General features: G+C 36.7%; 1 protein-coding gene across 3 annotated transcripts in view; it reads right to left on the bottom strand.

The window, feature by feature from the left end:
- Positions 1–17,461: 17,461 nt before the first annotated feature.
- SCN9A (sodium voltage-gated channel alpha subunit 9) overlaps positions 17,462–26,888 on the bottom strand; it is a 100,149-nt gene continuing 90,722 nt past the window's right edge. For all 3 annotated transcript variants that reach the window (XM_021703141.1, XM_021703140.1, XM_021703139.1), the window contains exons 24-26: positions 23,560–23,664; positions 21,544–21,814; positions 17,462–18,654 (exon numbers count right to left, since the gene is read on the bottom strand). In XM_021703141.1, coding sequence (XP_021558816.1) covers positions 17,462–18,654; positions 21,544–21,814; positions 23,560–23,664 — 1,569 coding nt within the window. The remainder of the gene's footprint in view (positions 18,655–21,543; positions 21,815–23,559; positions 23,665–26,888) is intronic.

The raw sequence follows: 26,888 nt of genomic DNA on the forward strand, positions 1-26,888 counted from the left end.
ACTGTGCTAATCATTAGCACATTCTCCTCCACCCCAAAGCTCCTTTCTGCTAGACCACTTAAGATGAACTTGAATGGTGACTATTCTTACTGCAAATGAGGGGCGTGAAGGACGACAAAGAAAAGAAAGGGACAAAGAAGAATTTGTTATGAATGTTAATTGAGGAATAAATTAGATGAACAGGTCACTCAGAATCTGGTGTAATGATGCCCTACTGTTAGCTGCTCTATTGTTGTCAATAATAGTAAAGACTGGGAGTTTTCTCTGCTTTGTTCATGGCTTTCCCCCCTCCCCCCAGTACCTATAACAGTACTTAACACAGGAATCAGTCAATTCATATCTATTGAATATCTACTGAATTTATTCCACAAAACAATCATTGGTTATCATTTCTTTTCCTTTTACATTTCATATTAGAGAATGTAAGACTTTGTTAGTAAGTTGGCGAAAATATTGCGTCCACTGGCGATTCAGAAGTGGCTCAATGATCATCGTGATATTGGAGCATTTAATATCCTATTCCTTCATTCTTTTTTAGCTTCTTGACTACAGTTTGAGGTAATTTTCTGTCCTTTCATTTCAATACAACTATTTGAAATATCTCAACACTTAAATATTGGAAGAGACTGTTTTTCACTCTCATATGTACAGCATAAAACAGTAGCAGACGTTTTATATTTCTTATAGAGAAGTTGCAGAGAAAGAAGTATGATATTTCTTCCTAGAGTTAGTTAGCTAACTGCTTGCATAGGCTTTATCCCAAGAGACGTATTGGTAGACTCAACATGTCTTGGTATGAATAATGTCCTTTATTGTGGCCCAGAACATTCTAACAAAAATAAATCACAATTTCCATAAATAAATATAAAGAGTAAATACATAACTTCTATTTAAGTATGTCTCTGTCTCCCCATTCCAAGCAAAACAACAGCTAAAATGACAATAAGGCTGAAACTGGATTTCCAAAATCCTAACCTAGCTGTATATATTAATATTCAGTTATATTGAACCAGTAAATTATATTTGCTAAGTCTCAGAAAGATGTTGAAATACAGTTTAAAATGGTCTCCTATTTTACTGTATTTTGTGAACTAAAGAATATGGATAAATTATGTTAAATTTCCCAAAGGAATGTCAAATAGACTGAGGACAGGGAGAGTAAAACATTTCCATGAAATTTATGTCCAAACATAAAGTAGTTTCATGGTCATTTTTTTTTTTTTTGCATTCAAGTACACATCTTTTCTAGTCATTTAAAATTAACTTCACTTTTCAATAGGTCTTCAAGATTCCTTCTAAGCTAAGCCCATAAACCCCCAAAGATCTCAGACTTATTGGATCTAGATCTACTATTGGTAGTCTTCTTTTCTGCAGGACATTCCATCTCTAGGAGCCAAACTTTGTTCGTGGGTCAGTGCAGCTACCCATAATTTCTCATCCTGGTTTTAGCATAACTTTTGTAAAAATTTCTTCCAAATTAGGGTGAAAAGTTGGGTACAGAGCATAAGATATCACGTTCACATGAAGTCTCAGGAGTAGGATCAGGACTCTAAGTTTCCAGGGGAAGAAGTACCAAGAGGGAAGGTGAAGAAACCAGAGAGAGAACCAGAGAGAAAGAGACAAATACAGCACCGTCTGCTTTGATAGGCAGCATTGGAGGGAGACCCTGGGGGCAATTTGAACAAGAAAGTAAGTACAATTCACAAGGAAGAAATTCATGAAGTTTGTGAAACTTTTTTGAATAAAAAGTCACCTTATTTTTTTTCTGACTTATACCTAGACTAGTTTAACTATTTGTGGAGCCTGGAACCTAACTACATTTTGGAGTCTGGAAACTCTTTACTTCATTGACCAGAAGATGGAGCCATTATATAAAGAATTTTAAAAACTTGCAGGCCAAAATGGAACCACAATTTCTTTTACTATATTATTATTTTAAACATTTTATAGAATCTGAGTAATCTCAGTGTCATTTTGTTTTTACCAATGGAAAGGAGGTAGTGTTTTAACCTCACATATGCAGTGAAATAGCATATTATTAGGTGATTGGCACTTAAAGAAGCACATACATGGAAGACTCATAGCTTCTATCTTCAATAGCTATAAAAATATATACTGTAGAACTATAAGCACATTGGTTACCTTGGACCAAGGCAGATTTCAACAAGCAGGTAACATCTGAGCTGCTACTCTAACATTCTCATTTGGGGTTCTCAGACAGCAGATAATCTGGGAAAATATATTTAAACTAGGAGCTGCACTAATATTTTTTTATCCATAATATTTAAACTAGGAGCTGCACTTATATTTTTTTATCCATAAACCATCTATAAGCACCACTGTCATTATATCCACTCATAATAATTCTTCTCTATAATATTTTAAACTTTTCTAAGCATTTTCCAAAAATTTTTTAAAGATTTTATTTATTTGAGAGAGTGGGGGAAGGGCAGAGGGAGAGGGAGAAGCAGGCTCCTCACTGAGCAGGGAGTCTACGACTACGCAGGGCTGGATCCTGGAACTCTGGGATCATGACCTGAACCAAAGGCAGATGCTTAACCAACTGAGCCACCCAGGCGCCCCTCTAAGTTTTTTTTTTTTTTTTTAAAGATTTTATTTATTTACTTGACAGAGAGAGAGATAGCGAGAACAGGAACACAAGCAGGGGAGTGGGAGAGGGAGAAGCAGGCTTCCTGCCGAACAGGGAGCCTGATGTGAGACTCGATCCCAGGACCCTGGGATCATGACCTGAGCCGAAGGCAGACGCTTAACGACTGAGCCACCCAGGCGCCCTCCCCTCTAAGTTTTTAATATACTGCTCATTCTTAACCAGAACAGAAGACAAAACCAAGAAGTTAAACGTCATAGTCAACTAAGAAAGTAATCCAGCAAATAGAAGAGGCTGGGACCCAAACGTGAGCTTCCCATCTCACCGCTTTGGCACGGTCTATTTCTGGATCTTTCAACTGGCATTCAAACTTCTACTGTTCAACACACGCTTGAAACAAACTAGGAAATTGAGGGAATGAGTACCTTTTCGATAGGTCAGTTTCAGGAGAGGCGCTGAGAGTTGTGTGTAAAAAATATAGTGAGGGAGACAGACCATAAGAGACTCTTAATCACAGGAAACAAACTGAGGGTTGCTGGAGGGGAGGAGGGAGGGGGGATGGGGTAACTGGGTGATGGACATTAAGGAGGGCACATGATGTGATGAGCACTGGGTATTATATAAGACTGATGAATCACTGACCTCCACTGCTGAGACTAATAATACATTATATGTTAATTGAATTTAAATAAAAAATTATTAAAAAATTAAAAAAATATAGTGCCTATGTATTAAAATCCAGGGCAACTTCTACTGGTTTTCAAGCTTAGCTGCGCAATGGAATTACCTGGGGACTTTCTAAAATCTCAATACTTTCTAAAATCTCAATACCCAGGCTCAACACAGACCAATTAAAGCAGAATATTGAGGTGGGATCCAGGCATTGGGTTTCAGTCCAAGGGTGAGTCCAATAAGCAGTAAAGTTTGAGAACAGGGATCTTGACCACTGCTCTTCCAGCTGTAATGTACATACAAATTATTTAGCGTCTGGAGCCTCCCTACTTCAAGTGTGGTCACTGGACAAAAAGCCTCAGCATCTTCTGGGAAGTTGTTAGAAATGCAGATTTGGAGCCCCAGCCTGGACCTACTGGATCGGAGACTGGCAGTGCAGCTCAGCACCTGGAGTGATTCTGAGAACCACAGGTCCATCTTGGGACCCATGTCCTCTTTTTGTCCTTGGCTGGTGGTGATTCCATCTTCACCGCTTCACTGACAGTTTTGTCCTGGAAACTGACCCATTTTTGGTTTTTCTACCAGATTTGCTAAATAAGTAGGCACATTCTGTTTGATACTGACTCACTTTTTCTTTCAATGCCTGCTCCCCTTGATGTCTAGAATGTTAATGTTTAGAGGGCCGGGTGGGGGGGGGGTAAAAAAAAAAAAACTAGCAAAGAAAGTAAGAAAGAGGAGAGAGAGGGTTCCAAGATTTTGGTGGTGCACAGAACTCTGAATAATCTACTTTTAGGATTCTCAATCCACCTAATTTAATCTCCACATATAATTGATGCTAGTAATAAAATTGGTATCATCTGAAAGACATCCAGGATATTCAGAAAATAGCCATGATCTTAAGAAGTAGCTTAACATTGGGCGCCTGGGTGGCTCCGTCGTTAAGCGTCTGCCTTCGGCTCAGGTCATGATCCCAGGGTCCTAGGATCGAGTCCCACATGGGGCTCCCTGCTCGGCAGGAAGCCTGCTTTTCCCTCTCCCACTCCCCCTGCTTCTGTTCCCTCTCTCGCTGTCTCTCTCTCTGTTGAAAAATAAATAAAATCTTTAAAAAAAAAAAAAAAGAAGTAGCTTGACATTTAAGCAAAGTCTGTTTTGTTTGTTGCTGGGTTTTGTTTGTTTGTTTTTGCGTGTGTGGCTTTTTTGGCTACCAGTCCCTGAAACAAATGAAAGATGTGGTCCCCGGAGTCAGACTGATCTGGATTTGAACTCTGGGTTCAGCCCTTTCAGGATGGGCATCGTTGGGCAAGTTATCTAAGCTTATTTCCTCTTCTCTGACATAGAACTAACAAATCAGTTTCATGGGCTCTAAGATAGAAGAGACAGAATAGAAAATGTTCCACACTATTCTTGGCACGTGGACGATAACAGCAGCATGCTGGAGACTGCTTGGAACGGTGGAGAGGACCAGAGGTGCCCATCTCCTCCCAAGTCCAGTTTCAGTAACTTCAGGTTATTTGCTTGGAATTGGCTGTGGCGGGAGTATTGACACCATGGAAATCGACAAAGGGTACATAGAAACAAGAGCTTTTTTCTCCAGGAGAGACAGTTAATTATTAAACATTTACCAGCACCTGATCTGCTTTCCTTTTGTGGTTGTTTATTTCCCGATGGGCTGATTTTGGAGGTAATTTGCTTTTCTCTTATGAAGCAAACAAAAATAGCCAAACATAGCCGAAACAGGTGATATGAAAGGAAAGGTTCCAGAAAACCCGTCCCTGCCATCCCTCTCCCAACATACATTCCCAAGATTTCCCTGTTAAATTCACAGACCGTGGAAAAGGTAACACAAAACTATGAGCAGACACTGACCTCTCTGTGGTATTAGTCCATCAGGGCTTTTCCTCTTCAAGCCCAACTAACAGAGTTCAGGACTCTGAAATAATCTATTTAACTAATACTGAGCATCTGTTGGATGTCAGGCCTTCTAGGAATGGAGATAGCTAAAATGAATAAGGTCTTCACCTCCTGTAATTATATTTATCAGTTGAGAGGAGATGAGTAAACAAATAGATAAAATCATAATAATTTTAGATATTAGTAAATAATAAGATGAAAAAAATAGTTTAGCGTGGTAGAGAATGGCTAGGGCAGTGGGGTTGCTCTGAGTAGGCTTATTAGGGAAGGCCCATGTGAGGAGGAGACACCGGAGCTGAGATCTGAGAAGACACAGCTGTGTTCTGAACAAGAGGAGCATTCCAGGCAGAGAAGGGCAAGAGCAAAGGCCTGGGGTAAGAGGAGACTTAGTGGACCAAAAAACAGAAAGAAAGTCAGCGGAACTACAGCTTGTGAGTTTTAGAAAAGGGTGTGTGATGTGGGGCAGTTAAGAGGCCAGATCACGTAAGGCCCTTTGGAGTGCTAAGAAGTCTGCCTTTCCCGCTAAAGAATTGCGAGAGGAATCCAGAAGCCAGAAAGAAGAGCTCGATGGAAATTAGAGTTTCAATGGATCACTTTGCTCTGTGGAGAATAGATTGTAGGGAATCAAAAGTGGATCCAAAAGACAAGTTCAGTAGCTACTGTAAAGGCCTAGGCAAAAGATGATAGTGGTTAGGACTAGGGTGAAGGTGGTAGAGATGTAGAGAACTGGGCCGATTTGAGATACAGTGTCCAGGTTAAGCCAATAGTACTTGCTCATTGCTGGATTTCTTCATCCGTCAGCTAATTTCTAGCCTGAGTAGGTTGTAAAGAGAAATGACTTGTCTAGGAAATGAAAAAAAGAAAAACCTTCAGACTTGTTGTGAGTTGGAGAAAAGAGAGCTGTCCATATCGCATTCTTGATTTCAAGCCATTCCTCCAAAGAGAAATGATTAAGGCATTTACAGTACATCCAGCTTCTCAGAGAGCTTCGTGTTGTTAGTGAAATGCAGTTACAGGGTCGCAGGAAAATGAGGCTGCAATTAGATCAGCAAATAATTACTCTCATGAAAAGAATTACAACATTTTCTAAATTTACAAACTTAAGGGGCGCATGGGTGGTGCAGTCGGTGAACCGTCCGCTCTCGGTTTCAGCTCAGGTTGTGATCTCAGGGTCCTGAGATGGAGCCCCGGCCTGGGACTCCCTCCTCCAGCTCCCTGCTCCGAGCTCAGCCCTCACTAGGGAGTCTGCTTGAGATTCTCTCTGCCTCTCTCTCTCTCTACCTCTCCTGCTGCTCGTATGCTCCCTTTCTCTCAAATAAATAAATGAATTAAAATTTCAAATTTACAAACTTAAGTCTCAGTCTTAATGAGTCTCCTTGAACACATTATTACTTTTTTTTTATTTCCCTACCTTTTTTTTTTTTTTTTTAAAGCTATTTCCAGGTTTGCTCTGGGAGGCTTTAAAAATGGAGAGAAAATTATTTTGGAAGCTCAAGTTTCCTTAGAATGACCTTAGGTTTTATACTTGCCAGACAAAGTTCCAGGAGATTCCTAGACAGGAAATCACTTTGCGTCCATTTAGTGTTCAGCAATTAGATGACTAGATATCCTGAAAAAAAAAAATCCTAATATAAAATGTCTGTTGGGTGAAATTTCATAAATATCTTTTTGAATGCAAAGCAAAGCTTGCAAGAAATTAGAGGAAGCTCGCAAGAACCCAAAGCAAAGAAACAGCAGGAAACCAGTAAGATAACTGCAGCTGAGCCCCTGGAGGTGGTGGCTGATCTCAGTAACGCAGTCTTGTTGTTACTTCTTACTTTACTGAGGTATAATAAATATACAGTACAGGGAAAAAGTTATACAGCTCGAATGTATGTACTTGTACTTCTATGTAAACACCGCCTAGGGTAAGATACAAAACATTTCTGGTACCCCAGCATTCTCCCTTATGCCTCTCTAAGTCAATAACCCCCCAAAAGTCTCTACTCCTCTGACTTCTATTATCGGAAATAAGACTTGTCTATGAGTAAGATTCACAAATTAATTCATTTGCTATGTAATCTTTGGTGTCTAGCTTCTTTAGTTGGTGAGATTTTCCATGATCTTGCAAGTATCAGTAAGTTGTCCTTTCTTGCTGTGCATAGTATTTTGTCACAGACCTATACTCCAATATTTATCCTTTCTAATTTTGATGCATTTTTACATTGCTTCCTGTTTGTTCCAGGCTATTATGAATATAGTATCTCTGAACAATCATATAAATGTCTTTGGATGGTTATAAATGCTCATTTCTCTGTATATATGCCTAGTATAAGATTTTTGATCATAGAATATGTTTAGCATTGATAGATACTGACAAACATATTTTTAAAGTAACTGTACAAATTTATGTTCTTGCTAGAAAGGTATGAGAATTTCTTTTGCTCCATATATTTGACAATACTTGCTCTTGTCAGTCTTTTCAAAAATGTAGCCATTCCTGGGGCTCCTGGGGTGCCTTTGGCTCGGGTCATAGTCCCAGGGTCCTGGGATCGAGCCCCACATTGGGCTCCCTACTCAGCAGGAGGCCTACTTCTCTCTCTCCCACTCCCCCTGCTTGTGTTCCCTCTCTCGCTGTGTCTCTCTCTGTCAAATAAATAAAATCTTAAGAAAAAAAAAAAGTAGCCATTCCGATGGTGGTCTAGTGATATTTCATTGCTGTTTTAATTTTCATTTCTCTAATGAATAGCTTAAAAAAAACAAAACATAAGACTGATATTCCAATATATTGATAAGGTAGCATTGCGGTTTGCCACTTTATTATTACCTATATGCCATGATTTTTTTCCCCTCTATCTCTCCCTTACTGCTTTCTTTTGTGTTAAATACACATTTTCTAGTGTTCTATTTTAATTCCCTTGTCATTTCTTATATTTTTGTGGTTGTCCTGATGATTACAATTAATATTTTAACCTATAACAATCTAGTTTGGGTTAATACCAATTTAATTTCAATAGTATACAAAACATTTGCTCCTAACTATCTCCTTCCCTCCTCCATTCTTTGTGCTATTAAGTCATACAAATTACATCCTGACACCTCGTATGCCATCAACACAGACCTAAAATTACGGCTTTACACAGTTATTGTTTACATCCCATAGGAGAAAAGGAGGAATTACAAATAAAAAATACATTCATGCTGTCTTTTATATATAACTCCCTGATTTGGTGACCTTTCTTCGTGCTCTTTTTTCCTGTAAATTTGAGTTACTGGCTAGTGTCCTGTCATTTCAGCCTAAGCGCTCTCTTTAGTACTTCTTGTGGGGCAGATGTGCTCACAACATATTCTTTCAGTTTTTGTTCACCTGAGAATGTCTTAATCTCTCCACTTCTGAAGGTTAGTTTTTCTGGGTAAAGAATTCCTAGTTCAGTGTTTCTTTAAGTACCTTGAATATGTCATCTCACTGCCTCTGCCCTCCATGGTTTCTAACAAGAAATCACCTGCTAATCTTAGGGTCAGATTTCCCCTTCCCCCTTGGTTTGTCCTTGGTGGTGGTGGTGGTGGTGGTGGTGGGTGCTTGTCTGTTTAGTGGCTTACCTGGGCTAAATCAGTAAAGTCTGTCTTCTTTCTCATGTGTGGACACTGAAGTCTCTTCTCAATTAACTAGTGCTCAGCCAATGATTGGACAGAAATTTCTTTAGATGCCTCGGATCATTACATCTCCCAGCCTTTGCTGAGGCCCTTTGTTTTCTTGTTGAGACATGCTTTACGACTCAGGCCGGCAGTTTGCCACTCTACCTTAGCTGTCATTTCCTGCTTATATAGAGCATCAAGGTCAGCCAGAGGTGAGAACTCAGCACATGCGCACGGCCCTGGCATGCACGTGGCCCTGTACCTGCGGGCGGCTTGTGGGTTCGCAGAAATATGTTGGGGTTTTACAAAGTCCATTATGGAGGTGTCTTTCCCTGGCCTTTCCTTTTAAATTTTTCGGTAATCTTGTTTACCACATTATCACTGCCCCAGGCAGCTGCAATGTTAGATAATTGCGAACAACCCCAGGGAAAAGGCTGTTTGCATTCGGTAAACTTTGAGTCAGGCAAAATAAAGGGTGCATTTTTCAGGCAATTGCCAGACAATTCTCTGGACACAGGGCTTTGGGGGAGCTCCAAACCTGTTTTGCCTCCTCCACTGGCTTTTAGGCTTCAGGTTTTCACCGAGATTATGAGACAACTGGTTTTCGAAACAACTATAAAGCTTGCTGTACTTACTGAGATTCAGCCATTTTTCTTGAATAAAAGCTCCTTTGGTTAAATTCAAGAGATATGAAAAAGTTGGTTTTGACAATTTTGCCAGTCCTCTTCCTTTATGGAGAAGGAGATTTTGAGAAGTCCCTACTTTGTCATTTCCACTGATATCCTGAAATCCCAATTTAAAAATGGGCAGAAAATGCAAACACACACACTTCACAAGAAAGGATATTCAGTTTGATTCCTTAAGTTTTGATTTTTTTAATACCTACACTGCTGTGTGCTGGAAAGGTGAATTTCATGGGAGGTGGGTAATGGTCATATTAAGGCTTAACATATTTCTCATTGCCTCATGTACTGTGGCTTTTGCATCTACAATTCCACCAAAAACACTCTCCTCAACAAGCGACGTCTTTAGTGTTTAGTTGTGTGACAACTCTGAAGCAGTTTGTAAAGCTGATCGCTTTCTCTTTCTTCATATTCTGTTCACTCTCCTTAAAACTCTGTTTTGAGCTTCTACTTGTGTCTATTCTTCCTGGTTGACTTGGCGTGTCTTTGGATTCACCCACCCCTGGGAAGCAATGACTCCTGGATATGTGTCTCTAATCCTGGCTGAACTTCATTTAACTTCATATTTTTATATTCGTTATTATTCAGAGCTTATATTCAATTGCCTTGAGGACTTTTACTTTGACTCACAGTACCTCAAACTCCAACACATTCAAAACTGTTACTCCGATCTTAATACTCAGCTCCGGGCTGCCCCGGCTATATAAAGCTCCTCTCATGTTCACAGGCTGCAATTCGGAAAAATAGCGTAGTGCTATGATCGTTGACTCCCACCACCCAGTAGATGCTCAATATCATTTTATCGAATTTATGACTGAATCCTAGATTGAGAGGTACTTCAGAAAATGCATAATAAATTGCTGCCCTTTAAAGTTCCTACCATGTACTTATGTACTTGAAGACCACTGAGTGCCAGTCTCTCGTAGATGAACTTGAGGCTCAGAAAATATAGCGCATGGTTCAAGTTCACAGTCACGTTGTTAGTAAGTGACAGGTTTAAATTCATGATATGACTGCTGCTGTGTATATATTCATATATTTACATTTTTTGACAATTCTTAAAGGCATAAGATGGTATTGCAGTGCGAACAACAGAGCTTAGATCTCTTTAAGTGCTTTCAATGTCATGTCTAATTTGCTTTATTGATCTTACAAAGAGGAAGAGATTAGTTTTGTTGGTTTTAGCTCCCAAGGTGACAGAAACAGGGGAGGAAAAAAGAGTTCTCTTACTCTGGGAAGAAATAACTGGACAGGAAGAAATGACAATAGGGAAAAGATGCCAAAGGCTGTCATTTTAAGCTGCCAGAATGACTCCTCAGCTTTTGTACAGTTCCAAGGGCTCCGTTTTTCTGTACCAGCACTGGCTTCTTGAGAGCAAGCTATCCTTGCCCCTTCTTGCTCTAGGCATAAGAGTTAAGTGAAGTTTTAACTTTATTTCAAAGAAACAAATTAAGAGATGCTTGTCTAAAACCGTTCACTTCTTGACTGCAGTCGTTCTTCAGATTTCTGATCTAGGCTGTGGCCTGTGGTACAAAGCTAAAGGAGATTGCATCTCTTGTTCTCCTTGGCTCCCTCCCAGATCCCTTTCTGCCCATAACTCTGCTCTAAGTGGTATTCTGGCTGAGGTTCGTAGGAGGCAGACCCATTTATCTCTAAAATAAATGGACAATATGTGACTCTTTAGAGATAAACATAACTTTTCTTTTAGTTGCAAGTGCCAAGGCCAAATCAGGTAACTCTAAACCAGTCATCAATCTTTGTTCTGAATTTAGGGTCTAAATGAGATGGTTAGGGTAAGGTGAATGTAAGAGGAAATAAATAAGGCAGGAAAATGAAGCATGAACGAATGCTTTTCCCACGTCTGTTTCTTCCCAGTCCTCTCTTATCAGAGCTGATTCAATTGAGGGCATCAACTAGAACCAATATATCAAAATGCACTAAGTTGTTCAGGAGATTGCAAGAGAATTCTATCTTTACTATTTTCTTAAATGGAGTCGGAATAAGAGTTTGATCTTTAGAAGTTTGGTAGTTGAGAGCTTCACTGATTTTTTTTAAAGATTTTATTTATTTATTTGACAGAGAGCACAAGCAGGGGGAGCAGAAGGCGGAGGGAGAGGGAGAAGCAGGCTCCCCGCTGAGCAGGGAGCCCAATTTGAGACTCGATCCCAGGACCCTGGGATTATGACCTGAGCCGAAGGCAGACGCTTAACAACTGAGCCACCCAGGTGACCCTTCACTGATTTTTTTTAAGAAAAAAATATTTTCATGTTCACATATTCTGTTACTCTTCCCTTCGAGAAGTGGTTTCATGCCCCTCCTTTGAGCATGTGCTCGACTTGCATCTCATGAATAGAATGTGGTGAAAATGATGGATTGTGACTTCTGAGGGTAGGTCACAAAAGGCAGTGAAGTTTCTTCCTTGCTCTCTGGGGAAAGCCAGAACACTCAAGCAAACCCTGTGGAAAGATACAGGTGGAGGCGGAAGTGAGGCCTCCTTAAACAGCCGGTGAGGATCTGAGGCCTGCTAATGGCCATGTGAGTGAGCCATCTTGATAACAGATCTTTCAGCCTTCCTCAAGCCTCCAGAAGACTGCAGCCCCAGGTGACAGCTTCACTCTCCAGACAAACTACTCCCAAAGTCCTGGACCACAGAAATCGTGAGATAATAAATGTTATTTTAAGTTACTAAAATATATATAGGTTTTCTTTGGTAGTGCTCATTTCAACTTTGCTAGGGGTCTAATGTCATTAAAATCAACTCTTATTTAAAATTCCCAATGATTATGAAACTTCAGTGTGTTCTGACTGCCCTGAAATATTCCCACTGGAGCCACCTGCTTGTTTGTATGGTATGTAGCCTTTTCAGATGGACTTCTTTCACTTTGTAATATGATTTGTCTTCGCTTTTCATTATTCTGATCAGCTCATAAAAACATTCTAAGCTGTTGCTAGTAGAAGTTAACTAAATGGAAGATGTTTTGTCCTCTATGAAATAAAACCAAAAATAGGACATACCAGCAAATATTACATCTGGAGCGAGAATAATTTTTGCTCAGTTCAGCTAGATTTTAAAATTGTTACCAAGACCTAAATCTTTTTTATATACTTCTGTCCATTGTTTTATCTATTCCTTTGTTGCATTTCAATTGTTTTTGAAAAATTTGAAAATGAGATTCAAGCTAAAACACATGACAAAACATTAAACATCCCTCCTAAATCGCTTAAAATTGGCTTTTTTCTTAGATCAATTGTTAATGTACCTATCTAGTTACACTGCTCGGAATAATAGGGAGTAAAGTATAGCATGTTTGCTCTACTGCTTGTTTAGAGCTATCAATTATTCATGTTACTTTTCCTGTGTGCATCAAATGCTATTGCAGCAAAGGTCTGGCCAGTATGCAATCCTCCCCTCCCTTGAGAGAGATTACCATGTACTCTGCAGCTTATTTTGCTTGGGTTATGGCATAGTGTTATCTATAGCAAGGAAGAAGTTAATTCTTTTGTTGTAGGAACTTCATGTGATTGCCAATCAGTTTATGTTAAGATGCATAATGATGCTGTGCGGGGACTATAATTTTATTTTGCAGTGATTATCACAACTGCCAGTACAGAGGTCCCTAAGAAGATTTTCTATCTTTCTACATGCCATTATAATAGCACATAAGCTTGAAATAATGGCCGAGTGCAGCAGCAATTATTCTTAGTGTATCTTATTTAAAAATCAAAAGCAGGACTGGATGCTCACAGCTAAAGCAAAATAGAGGTTTGGATTGACTACTTAGCTAAGTATGGGAATGACCTCCTCCAAATTTTTCTTGCAATAAGCTAAACCTTTGTAAATATGCATGTTTCCTCATTTAGCATGTTGTTTGAATTCACAAATCTCAAAAACAGCTCAATTTTGAAATATTTTTGTGTATATATCATATCGCTCAACGTTTTTTACATGCCAGTAAGATGTGTAAGACTCTTTCGGGTACCATATTTACACAAAGTCATGTCAAATAGAGGAAATATTGTCATCATTTAGTATTTATGAAGAATGCATTGTGCTCCGATGAGCACAGGGGTAGCCTGGGCTCTTATATGTTTAGTGGCAAATTTGTTGCCACACTAACTACTACTACTACTAATGTAAATGATGGATTTTGTCTTGTCAGACATTGCTCTGATTGCTACACGTGAATTTTCTCATTCTCTTTTATGACCATAAATAGTGAAGTAGTACAATTACCCTCATTTTATAGATGAGAACGCTGAGTCACACATAAGTTAAATAATGTATTCAGGAAACTCAGAGAGTCATAGCTTAACTGGGATCCAAACACAGTTTTGGGTCTGGAACCCAAGCCCTTGGCCATGATATGTGTTAAACTCTCAATGACACAATTACGCTATTATATGAAAAAGATACCTGCTGTCACTGTGTGGCTAAATGTTAGCGTATCTTCACTTCTTGTCTCAGTTTTTTCCTTCTGCACAAACTCTGTTGTGAATGTCAATGAATTGCTTTAGAACTCTATACTCTTTGTCCCCATCCTTCTTATCCTGGAAGACTTCTTATGGAGGACATTTGAAACTATCTTTCCATTTAAAGAAAAAAGCTACTAGTAGCTTCAACGTAGGCCTGCACTGAACTTACCTCCTTAAAGATTATTCTCACAGAAACAGAAAATACATGCAAACATGACTTTATTTTGTTAATGATTTTTATTTTTACATTCTATGTGTAAGGCTCAAGTATAACTACAATATAATTTATGACAAACTCAACATTTTGAGCATCCACAGATGTATGAAAATCGTACAGAATTCTATGTAAACAGCATTATTATATGCATGGCTATTCATTTATTTTTATGAAGCAATTCTTGATTATTTTTCTCAAGAATATTACATCATAACCACAGATACTTAAAAAAATGTGTAGTCTCTATACATAGGTCCTAAACCCAGGCCGATTACTTGGCCATTCTAATTTAGCTGGCCCTCCCTTCATTACTTCCAGTAACATTTCTCCAAAATTGCTATTTAAAACTGCTTTATTTACATGTGCATTTTATCTTAAATCTTTTTAATAAAGCTATCAAAAATCTATAAAATCATGCTGAACATTTTGGGTTGAGGTTTTCAACAAGCAGCATTTAGAAAGAACCCACAAGTCACTTATATCTTTTGCAAACTATGTTAACAGTCAAAAAAGCAAAATGAGATTCTCCCACTTTTCTCCAAATTGCATGTATGCATTTGTGTTCAAATCTTTGCTTTCATTTGTGTTTCCTTCCATTTTATTCTAACTTAAATTTTACAGTGTAACTGCCATTCTACCTCATCAGGTGAAATGAATCCAGTGATTATGTAACTTAAAGATTAGCATGACAGTGCCTTCTGGAGGCATTTCATTATCAGTACTGAACAGTAACCTACATGAAAAGCAAAGGCTAATTTTACTTCAAGCTTACACAGTACAAAATAAGCTCTCAATTCCACATATTGTTTTTAATTGATAAAAAGTCACAACTAGACATTCCTGGGAAAACATATATATACAAAACCTAACTATGTTATATTAAAAAAAAGTATTGTTCAGCATGAAATTGGTTCGGCATGAAATAAGAGAAAAGAGCAAATTTGTAAATTTTTTTTTTTTTGAAATGCTAAGAAGAAACTGTTGAGGAACCAGTTGCAGTATTTTTTATTTTACATAAAAATAAGGCAATGTAAAAACATTAATAGTAAATCACACATAAACCTGTCCACCATACGTCTTTTCATAATATATAAATACGCAAAATGCAGTTATAGTTATATGGGTTTAAAATAATAAGGATAGACTGAATTTAAATCTAAGGTGATATTAATTTCTTAATTTAATGTATTAAAAATATTACAAATGTAATATATTTTGTACGGTTCCCTAATTGTCAAAACCTATTTTCAACAGGCTTAGCAGGCATGCAATGCAATGCTCTACATTGTCTAGGGAAACACTGCGTGGTATCTTTCATATTAAATAAAACAGGGGCTCAAATAACCTAAGATGAATGATTGACTGTAGGTGCAAAGAATCTTTGGCCCTAGATTTAATTTCATATGTACCTTAGGACAAATGTCTAGAAGTGATACTCTCCCTCACGGATGTTGTAAAATATGTCACAATTTAAAAACTTTCAAGATATGAAGTTCTGTGGAAATGTCTCTGTTTTTTTTCTGTTGATCTCCTATCTGTGTTTCTTAGTCTGTCCCTCTTTCTGTCTGTCATTCTCTACCCATACTCTTCATTTCTGTAGGTTTTCTTAAAATCTCCTTTATTTTTAACTAGCCTGAACAACAAAAAATATGTTGTATTTATTATAGAAATATAATTTATGTTCTTTTTTAATTTAGAAAAGCAAATGAATGATATATATACTTGCTTTGAAAACTCCTACAAAATCTTCTAAATAAAATTACTTTCTACTTATGTAACTCAATTTTTGCCTATGCATAAGTAACTTGATAGAAGAAAGAGCTCATATTCCTGAAATAAACTCATGAAAAAAATGCATCATGGCCATTTCTTTTCAAGCCATCATCAACGAGGATTTTTTAAAACTAGATTTATAATCCTTGGTAGGCGGACAGCAGCTAAAACAAAATGAATATGTGCTTGGTGAACTATATACCTCATAGTCCTAGAATTGTAAGTCAAAGTAACATTGTCCTCATTTTTATAGATGAAAGAGAAGGGTCCAAAAGGATTAACAGCACAAATTAGGGAAGTAAGTTAGTGGCAAGAAAGCAGGGTGGCAAGAATCCCCGTTGAATGATCTTTCACTCATGCTCAACACAAGTTTGTGTTGAAAGACCGTCATGTATCGTGACTTGAAAGTTTGCCATACACATTTCGGATGGCATGCAGGTGATGCAGTCCAGACTTTGCCCAAGCCATTATCTGCTCATACATGAACCACATTATCAAATAGATATCTGCACATCAGGAAGCACTTCACTGAAGAAAAATATTAACTTTGCTTTGTGCTAAAGAATGACTAGACAATACTGCCTGAGAAAGCAGAAATTTGTGATCAAACAGATGAAGAGTAGGGTTATCATTGGTGTTTTAGGGCAGCACAGCCAAGTGTTAGATTGTATAAATAAAAGTGAATAAAGCTCTCTTCCATTCCTTCTTTTCTTAAGCATCTTCAGTTTTTTTCTTCTTTTGAGGAATGTGATATGTACTTAAAATAATTTCTCATGTTGTATGGTTATCATATGAACAAAGAAGGATATTTTAAAAGGCAGGCTATGAAGCACGATACTCTAAAGGTAAGTCTTATCCTGGTTGGTCTATGAGTCAAGATGAATGAAAAATATTTGTTGAAGTGAATAGCCTACATACGTTTTTATTCGCATGGCATTGTCTAGGCACATAAAAATTGGTTCTGATGCAGTATAGAATAAATGTAAGCACCTCAAAATATAGAACATCCTCTGTACATGGAGAAGAGTCTTGCTCCCTAAAAACAGACGTGTTAACTAAACATTCGTTACTAATGGCCATTCCTTCTATCAGGACATTTCATTGCAAAGCCAAGGTAAACTACTTTTATAGATATCCAAATGATAGATGCGTGTGTGTTTGTATTTGCATGGGAAACAGGAATGTTCAGAATCCCGTGAAAAGATGACAAGGCAAATGTGAACACTTTCCACATGGTCGTCTGATTTATGAAAAGCAAATAAAATTAAACCAGCTTTGTTTGCTGTAATCAACTCCCTATAGAGACTCTCACAATTCGTACAGAATCATTTACCAATGCAAATGTAGCCATCTGCTAATGCTGCCCACCTATTTAAGGGAATCAGAGCTAGTCACTGCACTGACTTTGAGAATATTTTGATAAAAAGTTTTGGCATAGACTTCCCTAAAAGAGTCTTATTAACACAAATATATCACCTTCAGAGGCTGTAAACAATATATCAAAAAGCTCTATTTTTTGCTTTCCTTGCTATCTTTCCCTTTGTCTTCCTTTTCTGTTTTGTCTGTTTCATATTTCTCTTTGCCTGGCTTTGTTACACTGTCGTATGAAGGTGGAGAGACAGTGGACGGGGTTGCATCTGTTTTTTCTGGACTCGAGTTCTCATTAATGTTATCAAACACCATATCTTCTTTATTGGGCAAACCATCATCTCGGTCTCCATCTTTTATGTATATGCTGGATATATTTTTGACATTTTGCCGTAAGCGGTAACGTCTGTAAGCACGCTGAATGACAGTAGCAGAGACATCCTCTTGTTTTCGTTTTAGTGTAGTTGTTATGGGTTCATAGGACACTTTAGAAGGATTTGCTGACATGAACCTTTCCTCCATCTGTGAACGTAGAGAGTCCATCTCTCCACTTTCACCCAAAACACGCTTTGTAAAAGCAAATAAGATGTCAAGACAATGGATCCGGTCCCCACTGACCATGGGCAGGTCCATGGCGATGAGCTGGACTTTGTTTGGTTTGGCTATGAGAAGAGGAGGATCCAGGGCAGCTGCAAAATCAGAAAGCTTGGCAAACTCTATAAACTGGGTGGCATCAGGATCAAACTTCTCCCAAACCTCGTAGAACATCTCAAAGTCATCCTCACTTAGGGGTTCAGTACTTTCTTCAGTAGCAACACTGAAGTTCTCCAGGATGACAGCAATGTACATGTTCACCACAACCAGAAATGATATGATGATGTAACTGACAAAATAGAATATCCCAACAGATGGGTTCCCACAATCTCCTTCAACTGAACTTCCAGGATGAACTTTTTTTGGATCACAGTCAGGTGGTGCACTGTTGAGAATAGGTGCTAGCAATCTGTCCCAGCCAGCAGAGGTGGTAATTTGGAACAGGCAGATCATGCTGTTGCCAAAGGTCTCAAAGTTGAACATGTCATTAATTCCAGCTTCCTTTTTAACATAGGCAAAGTTGGACATTCCAAAGATGGCATAGATGAACATGACCAGGAAGAGCAGGAGGCCGATGTTAAACAAGGCAGGAAGGGACATCATCAGAGCAAAGAGCAGCGTGCGGATCCCCTTGGCCCCTTTGATCAGACGCAAGATTCGACCAATCCTGGCGAGCCGGATCACTCGGAACAGGGTAGGGGACACAAAGTATTTTTCTATCAGCTCAGCCAGAAACATACCTGGGGAGGGGGAGGGGATGGAAATAGTTAAATATCCATGCTACAGAAAAATCACGACTTTTAAGTAATTTTATCTGCCATCTTCTCTCTTACCATTTCAGGACTGTCATTTTATATTGAAAGGAATTTCCTAACAATCAAAAGATTGAGCAATCCCAAAGGAAAATGACTGATACTGCCATTGTGACATTTTCTCTCCCTTTATTAAGTTTGTGGACATTTTTTTTTTCATCCATAATAATTTTTGATTATATGGGTGATACCTACTCATGTAGAAAATTCAAGCAATACAGTGAAACGCTTAAAAGGAAATCTAAATCACCTGAGATACCATCAATTATAATAACTGTTACTATTTTGTTGAGTATCACTTTAGATATTTTTCTGTGCAAGCATATACACACATTGTCACATGAATGTAATTATGTTACATAGGCATTTTTTATAATCTGAGTCACTTTATCATGTCATGGAAATATTTCCATTCAAATGGCAACAAAGTAATTTCTCATAGTTCCATAATGTTCTGTCCAAATAACCACATATTGAAGAATTTTATGTTGTTTTCAATATTTTTGGCTGAGGTAAATATTCAAGTAGGTATATTTTTTCTAGTTACGTGAGCATCATTTGATAATATGTTAATAAATGATCAAACAGTGTATTTAAGATTTTCTTATATATCACCAAACCTATCTCCAGAAAGTCTGTATACCTCTTCACAATGATGTATGAAAGTGCTCATCCTCCACATGCTCAACCAGTATTGTGGTTCTTTAAATTTTTACCAGAAAATCTTTATGATGTTTCAAAACACCTCATTATAAATTTTTTGTTGGAAAAAAAAAATCCACATTTTTTTCTTGTTTATTGGACGTTTTGTGTGCTTGTTGTCTATTTTCAACTTTCTCTTTTTGGCCGTGTCAAATCCTTTGCCCATTTTTCTAATGAGATATTTACTATTTTCTTATTGATTTAGGAAGACTATCTTTCTACTGAAAGTGCTAATCCTTTGTTGGTCTTACATGCTACATACAATTTTTCCCTGTTTTGTCTTTCAATCTTTTTGACTGGGGAGAGGTGGTGGTGAGGTTTTCTCCATAGAATATTTTGATTTTTATATAATCTGTTATTTTTTTCTTCATAGACTCAAATTTGTGTCATAAATAGGAAGGACTATTCAGGTTCATTGTTATAAATTTATTTCTTCTTGAATCTATTTTTAACACTTTAATTTTTGATTCACATAATCTTTCTACTGAGCAAATTAGTAATTCTCTATATAGTGAAGTTAAATTTTGAATTATCTATACGAATCCATTGAGAACACGGTTTTACTTCATCAATGTTATAACAGTCTAAGTATCTAGCAATATGTCACTCCTCATTACTTTAATTTTTCTTCCAGATAAATTTTAGAATCATTTAGACTTATATTGCCAATATATTATTTCCACCAGGCAAAAAGACTTATTGATATTCTCATTGGGATAACACTGCATTTACAAATTAATTTATTTCAAACAGGGTCATGATTACAGTGATAGCCTTCTTATCCAAGTATAAGAAAAGCCTTTCAATTATATAAGACTTCTTTTATGTCTGTTAGCTTTCCTCATAGAAGTCTTATGCATTTCTTATTAAAGTTGTTAATGGATATTTTACTTTATTTTTATTGCAAATGCAAATGAGATTTTTCTTTAGGTATACTTTCTAAATTTTTTGTCCACATATAAAACACTTATGAATATTGATACATGTGATTTAAAGTTTGTACCTTCTTAATTTTAATTGAATCCACTTTTTTGGTTGATTCTCTTTCATTTTTAAAGAATGTCATAATATGATCTGACAATGAAGATCATTTGCTCCATGTATCCCTCTGTTTTCTTATTTAATTGCATCAGCCAACACTGTTAAAAATAGAGGTGATTGAGGAACACTCTTTTTTTCTTCCTAACTTGAAGGGAATGCTTCCACTATTTTGCTTGTTATTACTCTGAGATTCCTATCTAAATTTTAATTTGTTTTCTGATATCTTAATACTTTCTTAATACTCTTTTTTCAAAAATTGATTTTGAATGCCTCTTCTAAGTGACATGGTACTCTATATTGAGGTGTTAGGTTATGTGACCTTTAACCTTTCTGGGTCTGCCTGTTTCATCATCTGTAAGTTGAATGTGTATTAAATAATCTCCACAATCTCTTTCTGTCTAAAATTTGTAATTCTAAAAATAAATGCAACCCTAAAATATGGGGCAAGGCATGTGCAGATAGTGAGAAAACAAGAGGACAGAGAAACAGCTATGCTAATGAAAGGGGAAGAAGTATAAAATCATGTACTGTGATTCATGGCCATGACTGGGGTTGGTTGAGAAATGATTCTATTTTATAGACTTGCCAAGTATGAGGCCATAAGAAATGAAAATGGCATTTCTTGAGACCTTACCTTCACTTCGAATTCAGAAAGAATGTTTACAAAGAGTCAGGGTATTCTGGCTATTAATGATCATTAATCAAGGGACAGTTCTCATGATGTGCTAAAACTAGAGGTGATTTCAGATTCTCCATTGGTCTTTCTACCCCCATATAGGTCTTTCTACTACTTACCTACATATAGACACAGTTGCTACTTCTTTGAAGGGTAATCTTGGAAATCAAATATTAGGGAGTATTACATGCTTCTAACAAATAGAAAAGTTGTGGCTTTGAGACCTGGAGCATGAACCCAGGAATTCTGACACAGAGGTCTTTGTTTTATTTAGTTTTGTCTTTAAGGCTCCTTCATTCTTTCCTTTTACTTATGTACTCAAAAGTAAATTTACATTCAAGAATTCAGAAGCTTCTCTGAGCATAAGTGAAGTTTAGTTTGATTCAAAATGGTCTTACCTACAATGGAGAGAATCACAACCACAAAGTCAAAAATGTTCCATCCTACAGTGAAGTAGTAGTGTCTGAGGGAGATCAGTTTCAGCACACATTCTCCAGTGAAAAGGATAATAAAAACCACATTTATCCAGTATAAAACATCAGTCATGTATTTACTTTGTCCCTCTTTTTCTACCATCATGGTTACCATGTTGAGGCAGATAAGAACCATGATGGTGATATCAAAAACTTGGTTTGTTACGAGGTCAAATATACATCCTTGGAATTTGTTCTGTAACGAAACAAGAATAATATGGAATGTAGAGTAGATTTTGCAAGTATCCATTCATCATTACATTAATAAAAAATATTTTAAAAAGGTATGTCTTTAAAAGTTGCATAAATTATCCTTGGTCATAGGTTCTTGATTTTTAGAAGATATATTATTAATGAGTTAAATCTAACTCAGAGCGAATGAAACCTTTTTGTTGTTGTTGTTGACTTCTGGTATATACCAGACCAGCCAGGTTTCCATTGGTCGTGTATACTAACATTTGCTTTTAAACTCATCCACCCTATTATGTTATATATGAATTGCCGTGGTCACAGGTAATTTTTTACTAAGAAAACCTCAGCTCCACTACCTGGAGTATTTCAAGTTAATAAAATAACATGTCTCTAAATTTCTACTTTGTCATATTATTTTAGCTAATGTGTTACATGGTCTTGCACTGATGTGACTGTTATGGTATGAGACCTATAATTTCCTATCTCTTTCATGTACAGAACATATTTCCATACATACCCATACTTATATATCACCTTTCCTTTTAATCTCACTGCTGGTATTATGCTTTCTGGGAAACATGAGCTTTTTCAAAATCCTTTTTATAGTTACATTAGAAAGTTTTAAGGCATTTTACCAAGATCAAGTGGGGCAAGCAAAAAATTAAATACCAGGGCTGTGATTCAGTAGGTCTGGTTGAGACCTGGCAATGAGTCCATTTGAAAAGTGCCGGGTGATCCTCATGTAGGCAGCTGGGTACTAACTGGCTTTGTCTTCAGCTATGACTCTTTGGCAAGGTATGTTATGTTGAATATAAATTGAAATGCATATAATGCATTAACACTTTTGTGACCCCCCCCCCCCCCACCGCCAGTTGTTAGAGGAATACAAACTATCCTTTGATGGCTAAGACTCACTATTTCCATCTAAGCCCGCTCTGGTCTTTGACCTCACAGTAGAAAAAAAGTTTAGATTCATGATCAGTCCAACTGCTTCTCTTGCTATTTGTCACAATATCAAAAATCTGCAAGTTAGTTTTACCCTAATGATAGATAGCAATCACTACATCATAAAATCGTCATTTAGATAAATACATTTCAGTCAAAAGTAAATTTTATTTGTATCCTCTACAGACCATTGTACTTGTAGTAAGCTGTATAGCTAATATAAAAGTAAAACCATATATAATTACTTTTCATTTTTATAGAAAAATTAAAAATAAGAATATTAAGAACTACGGTAATGTTCAAAACACATATATTTAGTTTTATAAGGACTTTTGTTCAAATATTAGCATTTATGTTTAAGAACTACTTGTACATTAAAGATGAATTAAAAATAATTTGAAAATTTATATGCTAGAGATATATATGTATACATATATATGTATACCTTGAACAACACAGATTTGAACTGCATGGGTCCACTAATACATGAACTTTTTTTTAGATAAATATGGTACTGTAAATGTATTTAGTCTTCTTAATGATTCTCTTAATAACATTTTCTTTTCTCTAGCTTACCTTATGTAAGAATGTATGTATGTACATACATATGTATATAATACGTATATATAAACTATGTGTTCATCAACTGTTCAGTTTACCAGTAAGATTTCTGGTCAACAGTAGGCTCTTAGTAGTTAAGAATTGGGGAAATCAAAAGTTGATACACATATCTTCAACTGTGTGGAGGGTTGGTGCCCCTAACCCCTGTGTTGTTTAAGGATGAACTGTTTTTTTTTTTTTTACCCCTGGCCGAGGTATTGGCTTTTGTGGTTTCTTAGATCCCAGCTTTTTCATTGCATTATAGTATTTCTTCTGTTCTTCTGTCATAAAGATGTCTTGACCTCCAAGGTAAAGAAACAAAAAATAAACCTAGTTAAAACCGAAATCATTATCTAGATCTTTTCTCAGATCATTAAGACAGGTTAAAAATGTTTTATATAGAAATAAAATGCATTTTATTATGTGCCACATAGCTATAAATAAAATATGTCTTTAATAATTACTTAGATATAGGCCCATGACTCTCCATAAGTAATGTAATGTGCATATATAAAATATATATATTGCATATCATAATTATTGGCTCAATTTTCTTTTGGTGAGGTAACCTGTGTTATTTTAAACTATGTGCTGATATTTCATTTTATCTGCTACTTGTCTCATCTGGCATTTTATTGCTAGATAACTAATATATTAGGAAGGGTTATAAGAAATAAGAATACTGAATATCTTTTTTGATGATTTGTCTAATATTTGGGACTCTAATGAAAAGTAGGGGCCAAAACAATAACAAAAATAGTTTTATATTTGTTTGTATTCATTTACAAATGCCATATTCCTTTAGCACAGAAAAGGAATAAACAGTAGTGCCCTCTTACCCATGGTATCCCTTTCCGTGGTTTCTGTTACCCATGGTCAACTGTGGTCTGGAAGCAGGTGACCCTCCTTCTGGCATACTGTCAGAAGGTCAATAGTAGCCCAAGCTACATCACAATGCCTAGGTTATTCACCTCACTTCATCTCATTATGTAGGCCTTTTATCTCACATCATTATAAGAAGGATGAGTACCGCACAATAAGATATTTTGAGGGAGGCCATATTCACATAACTTGTATTTCAGTATATTTTCTATTTTATTATTAGTTATTATTGTTAATCTCTTACTGTGCCTAATTTATAAATTAAACTTTACCATAGGTATGTATGTAGAAGCCAAAACATGTTTTTTGTTTGTTTTTTTATTTTATTTTATTATGTTTGTTTGTTTTTTAAGGTTTGGTATATCTGTGGTTTAAGGCATCCATTGGGGGGTGTTGGAACATCCCCTGCAGATAAGGGGTTGGGGAGACTATTGTACAATGAACATGTAACATATATATCTGTGCGTGTGTTTCAAGAAACTGGTGAGCTACTTTTTTCATTCCAATAAAGGAATTTCAATAAACATTGTAAGTGTCAATATTGTACATAATAGCTTCCTAAGTATTGAGGAAATTACCAAGGATCCAGGATCCTTGACCTGAAGGACTTCTTAATTGTTGAAACCCTAAGTTTAAACAGTAAAAATAACTAACATCTAAATGAAGTTTTTTGGTCTTTTCAACACTGTAAGTGTCCAAATCTCACAAAGAATGCCTATGTGTTCTTTTAGGATATGCTAATTTTCTTAAAATTATCTGTAATTTTTACATATTCATGTATTTTCTACATTGATCTATAATATCAATTTTTTAGTTATGGGATAAATTAGTATGATCCACGTAATTAGGAATTTATTTGGGGGAATTTACAGTTCTCAAATCCTTACTTAACTTGTAGGGTCCTGGAGTTAAAGATAATCTGGTTATGGTTTCCCTTTAGTTTTCTTGGATTAGGCAATATTCAGTTTCCTATTATATTGCATTTTTAAAAAATTTATCAAACACCTAATGGTAACCAGATTCCCCTTTCTTTCTTAATATGTTTTAATTTACCTTTATTCTGGTTGATATACAGTCTTTGGTGTTTATCTTACATACTGATGTTAGGCATCAGGGAGAGCCTTCAGGCCAATGTTAAGAGAACTACTCATTGGCAAGGGCTGAGTACCATAACACGTCAGGAACTTACCAGAAGAAGCTAGGAACACACTGGGAAGAGAACTATGAATTCGAGGTAAAAATCAAAGTAGCAAATTTTAACTTCTCTTAATGACACCTTGGTTGCCAAAATAATAAAAGGTGGGATGAAGCTAGGAGGAGATTACAAGATGCTCCAATAGGGGAGCTTGTGTTGTTTAATTTGGTTTTACTGTAGCTTTAGAGACCTTATACAAAATGCATCCCTTTAAAAGCTAGATGGAAGATACTGTATAGATCAGGCTAGTCTTTTTCAATACTACACACCATGTCAAAGCTGTGTTACATAGTACTTAAGAATTTAGTTCTAGTGTCAGATCATCTTTGTTCAAATCCTCCGTGGTCCTTGGGCAAGTTTCTTAATGTCTTTAAGAAGACAGTTTAAGTCATGTTATCGTTACAAGAGTACCTACACCTCGATGGTTTGTTGGGAGGATCAACTGAGATAATGCATTCAAAACACTCAACAGAATGCCAGATACACAAGCCCTCAATAATTGTTAGTTGCTGTTACTGTCGTCGTTATTAGCCTTCCTAATAAGGTTATAGTTACCAAAAGGGGTTGCTTTACTTGGAATTTACCCATATGTACCCAGGTCTATACTAGGTCTTTCTGTAAATAGACTACATACTTTTTCCTTTTATAACTTGAGCCTATTAATAATTTGTGTTCTAATTTTCCAAAGTATGTTTTCTGATGAATTAAACCCTCAATCTCATGAAATTATTAAATGAAAACATTACTTGTAAAAGTGATGGGTATTTGGAAAAACTAGTAAAGTGGGGGTTGGTTATTAGAAGAGGTAGGGGTAGTTGGTAGAGCCATGAGCTGAGACCGAAGTGCCGAAGTTAAAAAGCCTTAAGAGGCAAGAATACACTGTGAAAAGAATATGGGCTTTGAAGTCAAACAGACCTTTGGGTTCTGACTGCCAATGGACCTGTTACTTGATTTGAAACAAGCTACTTATCCTGACTAGGCGAGTGTATACAGTTTTGTGTAAAGATGCCACTTTCATTAGTCTGGGCTATGGATAAGATGAATTCATAGACACAAAGTATCTAGCTGAGAGGCTCCAATGCATTAGGTTAATTGAAGTGTTAGTCCTGTCTCTTGGTAGGGTGAAAAGAAACCTGAAGCCATTCAGAAAAGGTTAGAAAATAAAAGGTACGCTTAAATTGCAAATGAAATACTGGAAGGAAGGTAGGGCATAGTGGTAGTTGTCAGTGCTTCTAAATTAGTAACTTTTGCCTGAGAGTAATGGTACTGGTGTCAGCCCAGCCTCCAGTGGCAATTCTTGTTGCAAGGATAATACTTAAAAGCAAGGAGGTTAAAGCAATGAGGGCTGTGGCTGTCCTGTTCATGGTCACATGGCTTTATCTAGATACATGTCTAATTCATCCTATTCAGGGAATACTGGGGAATCACATGTATGTGCTTATATATCATATATACA

Source organism: Neomonachus schauinslandi, chromosome 3 (assembly GCF_002201575.2).
Source record: "Neomonachus schauinslandi chromosome 3, ASM220157v2, whole genome shotgun sequence".
In the NCBI taxonomy this organism is placed as follows: domain Eukaryota; kingdom Metazoa; phylum Chordata; class Mammalia; order Carnivora; family Phocidae; genus Neomonachus; species Neomonachus schauinslandi.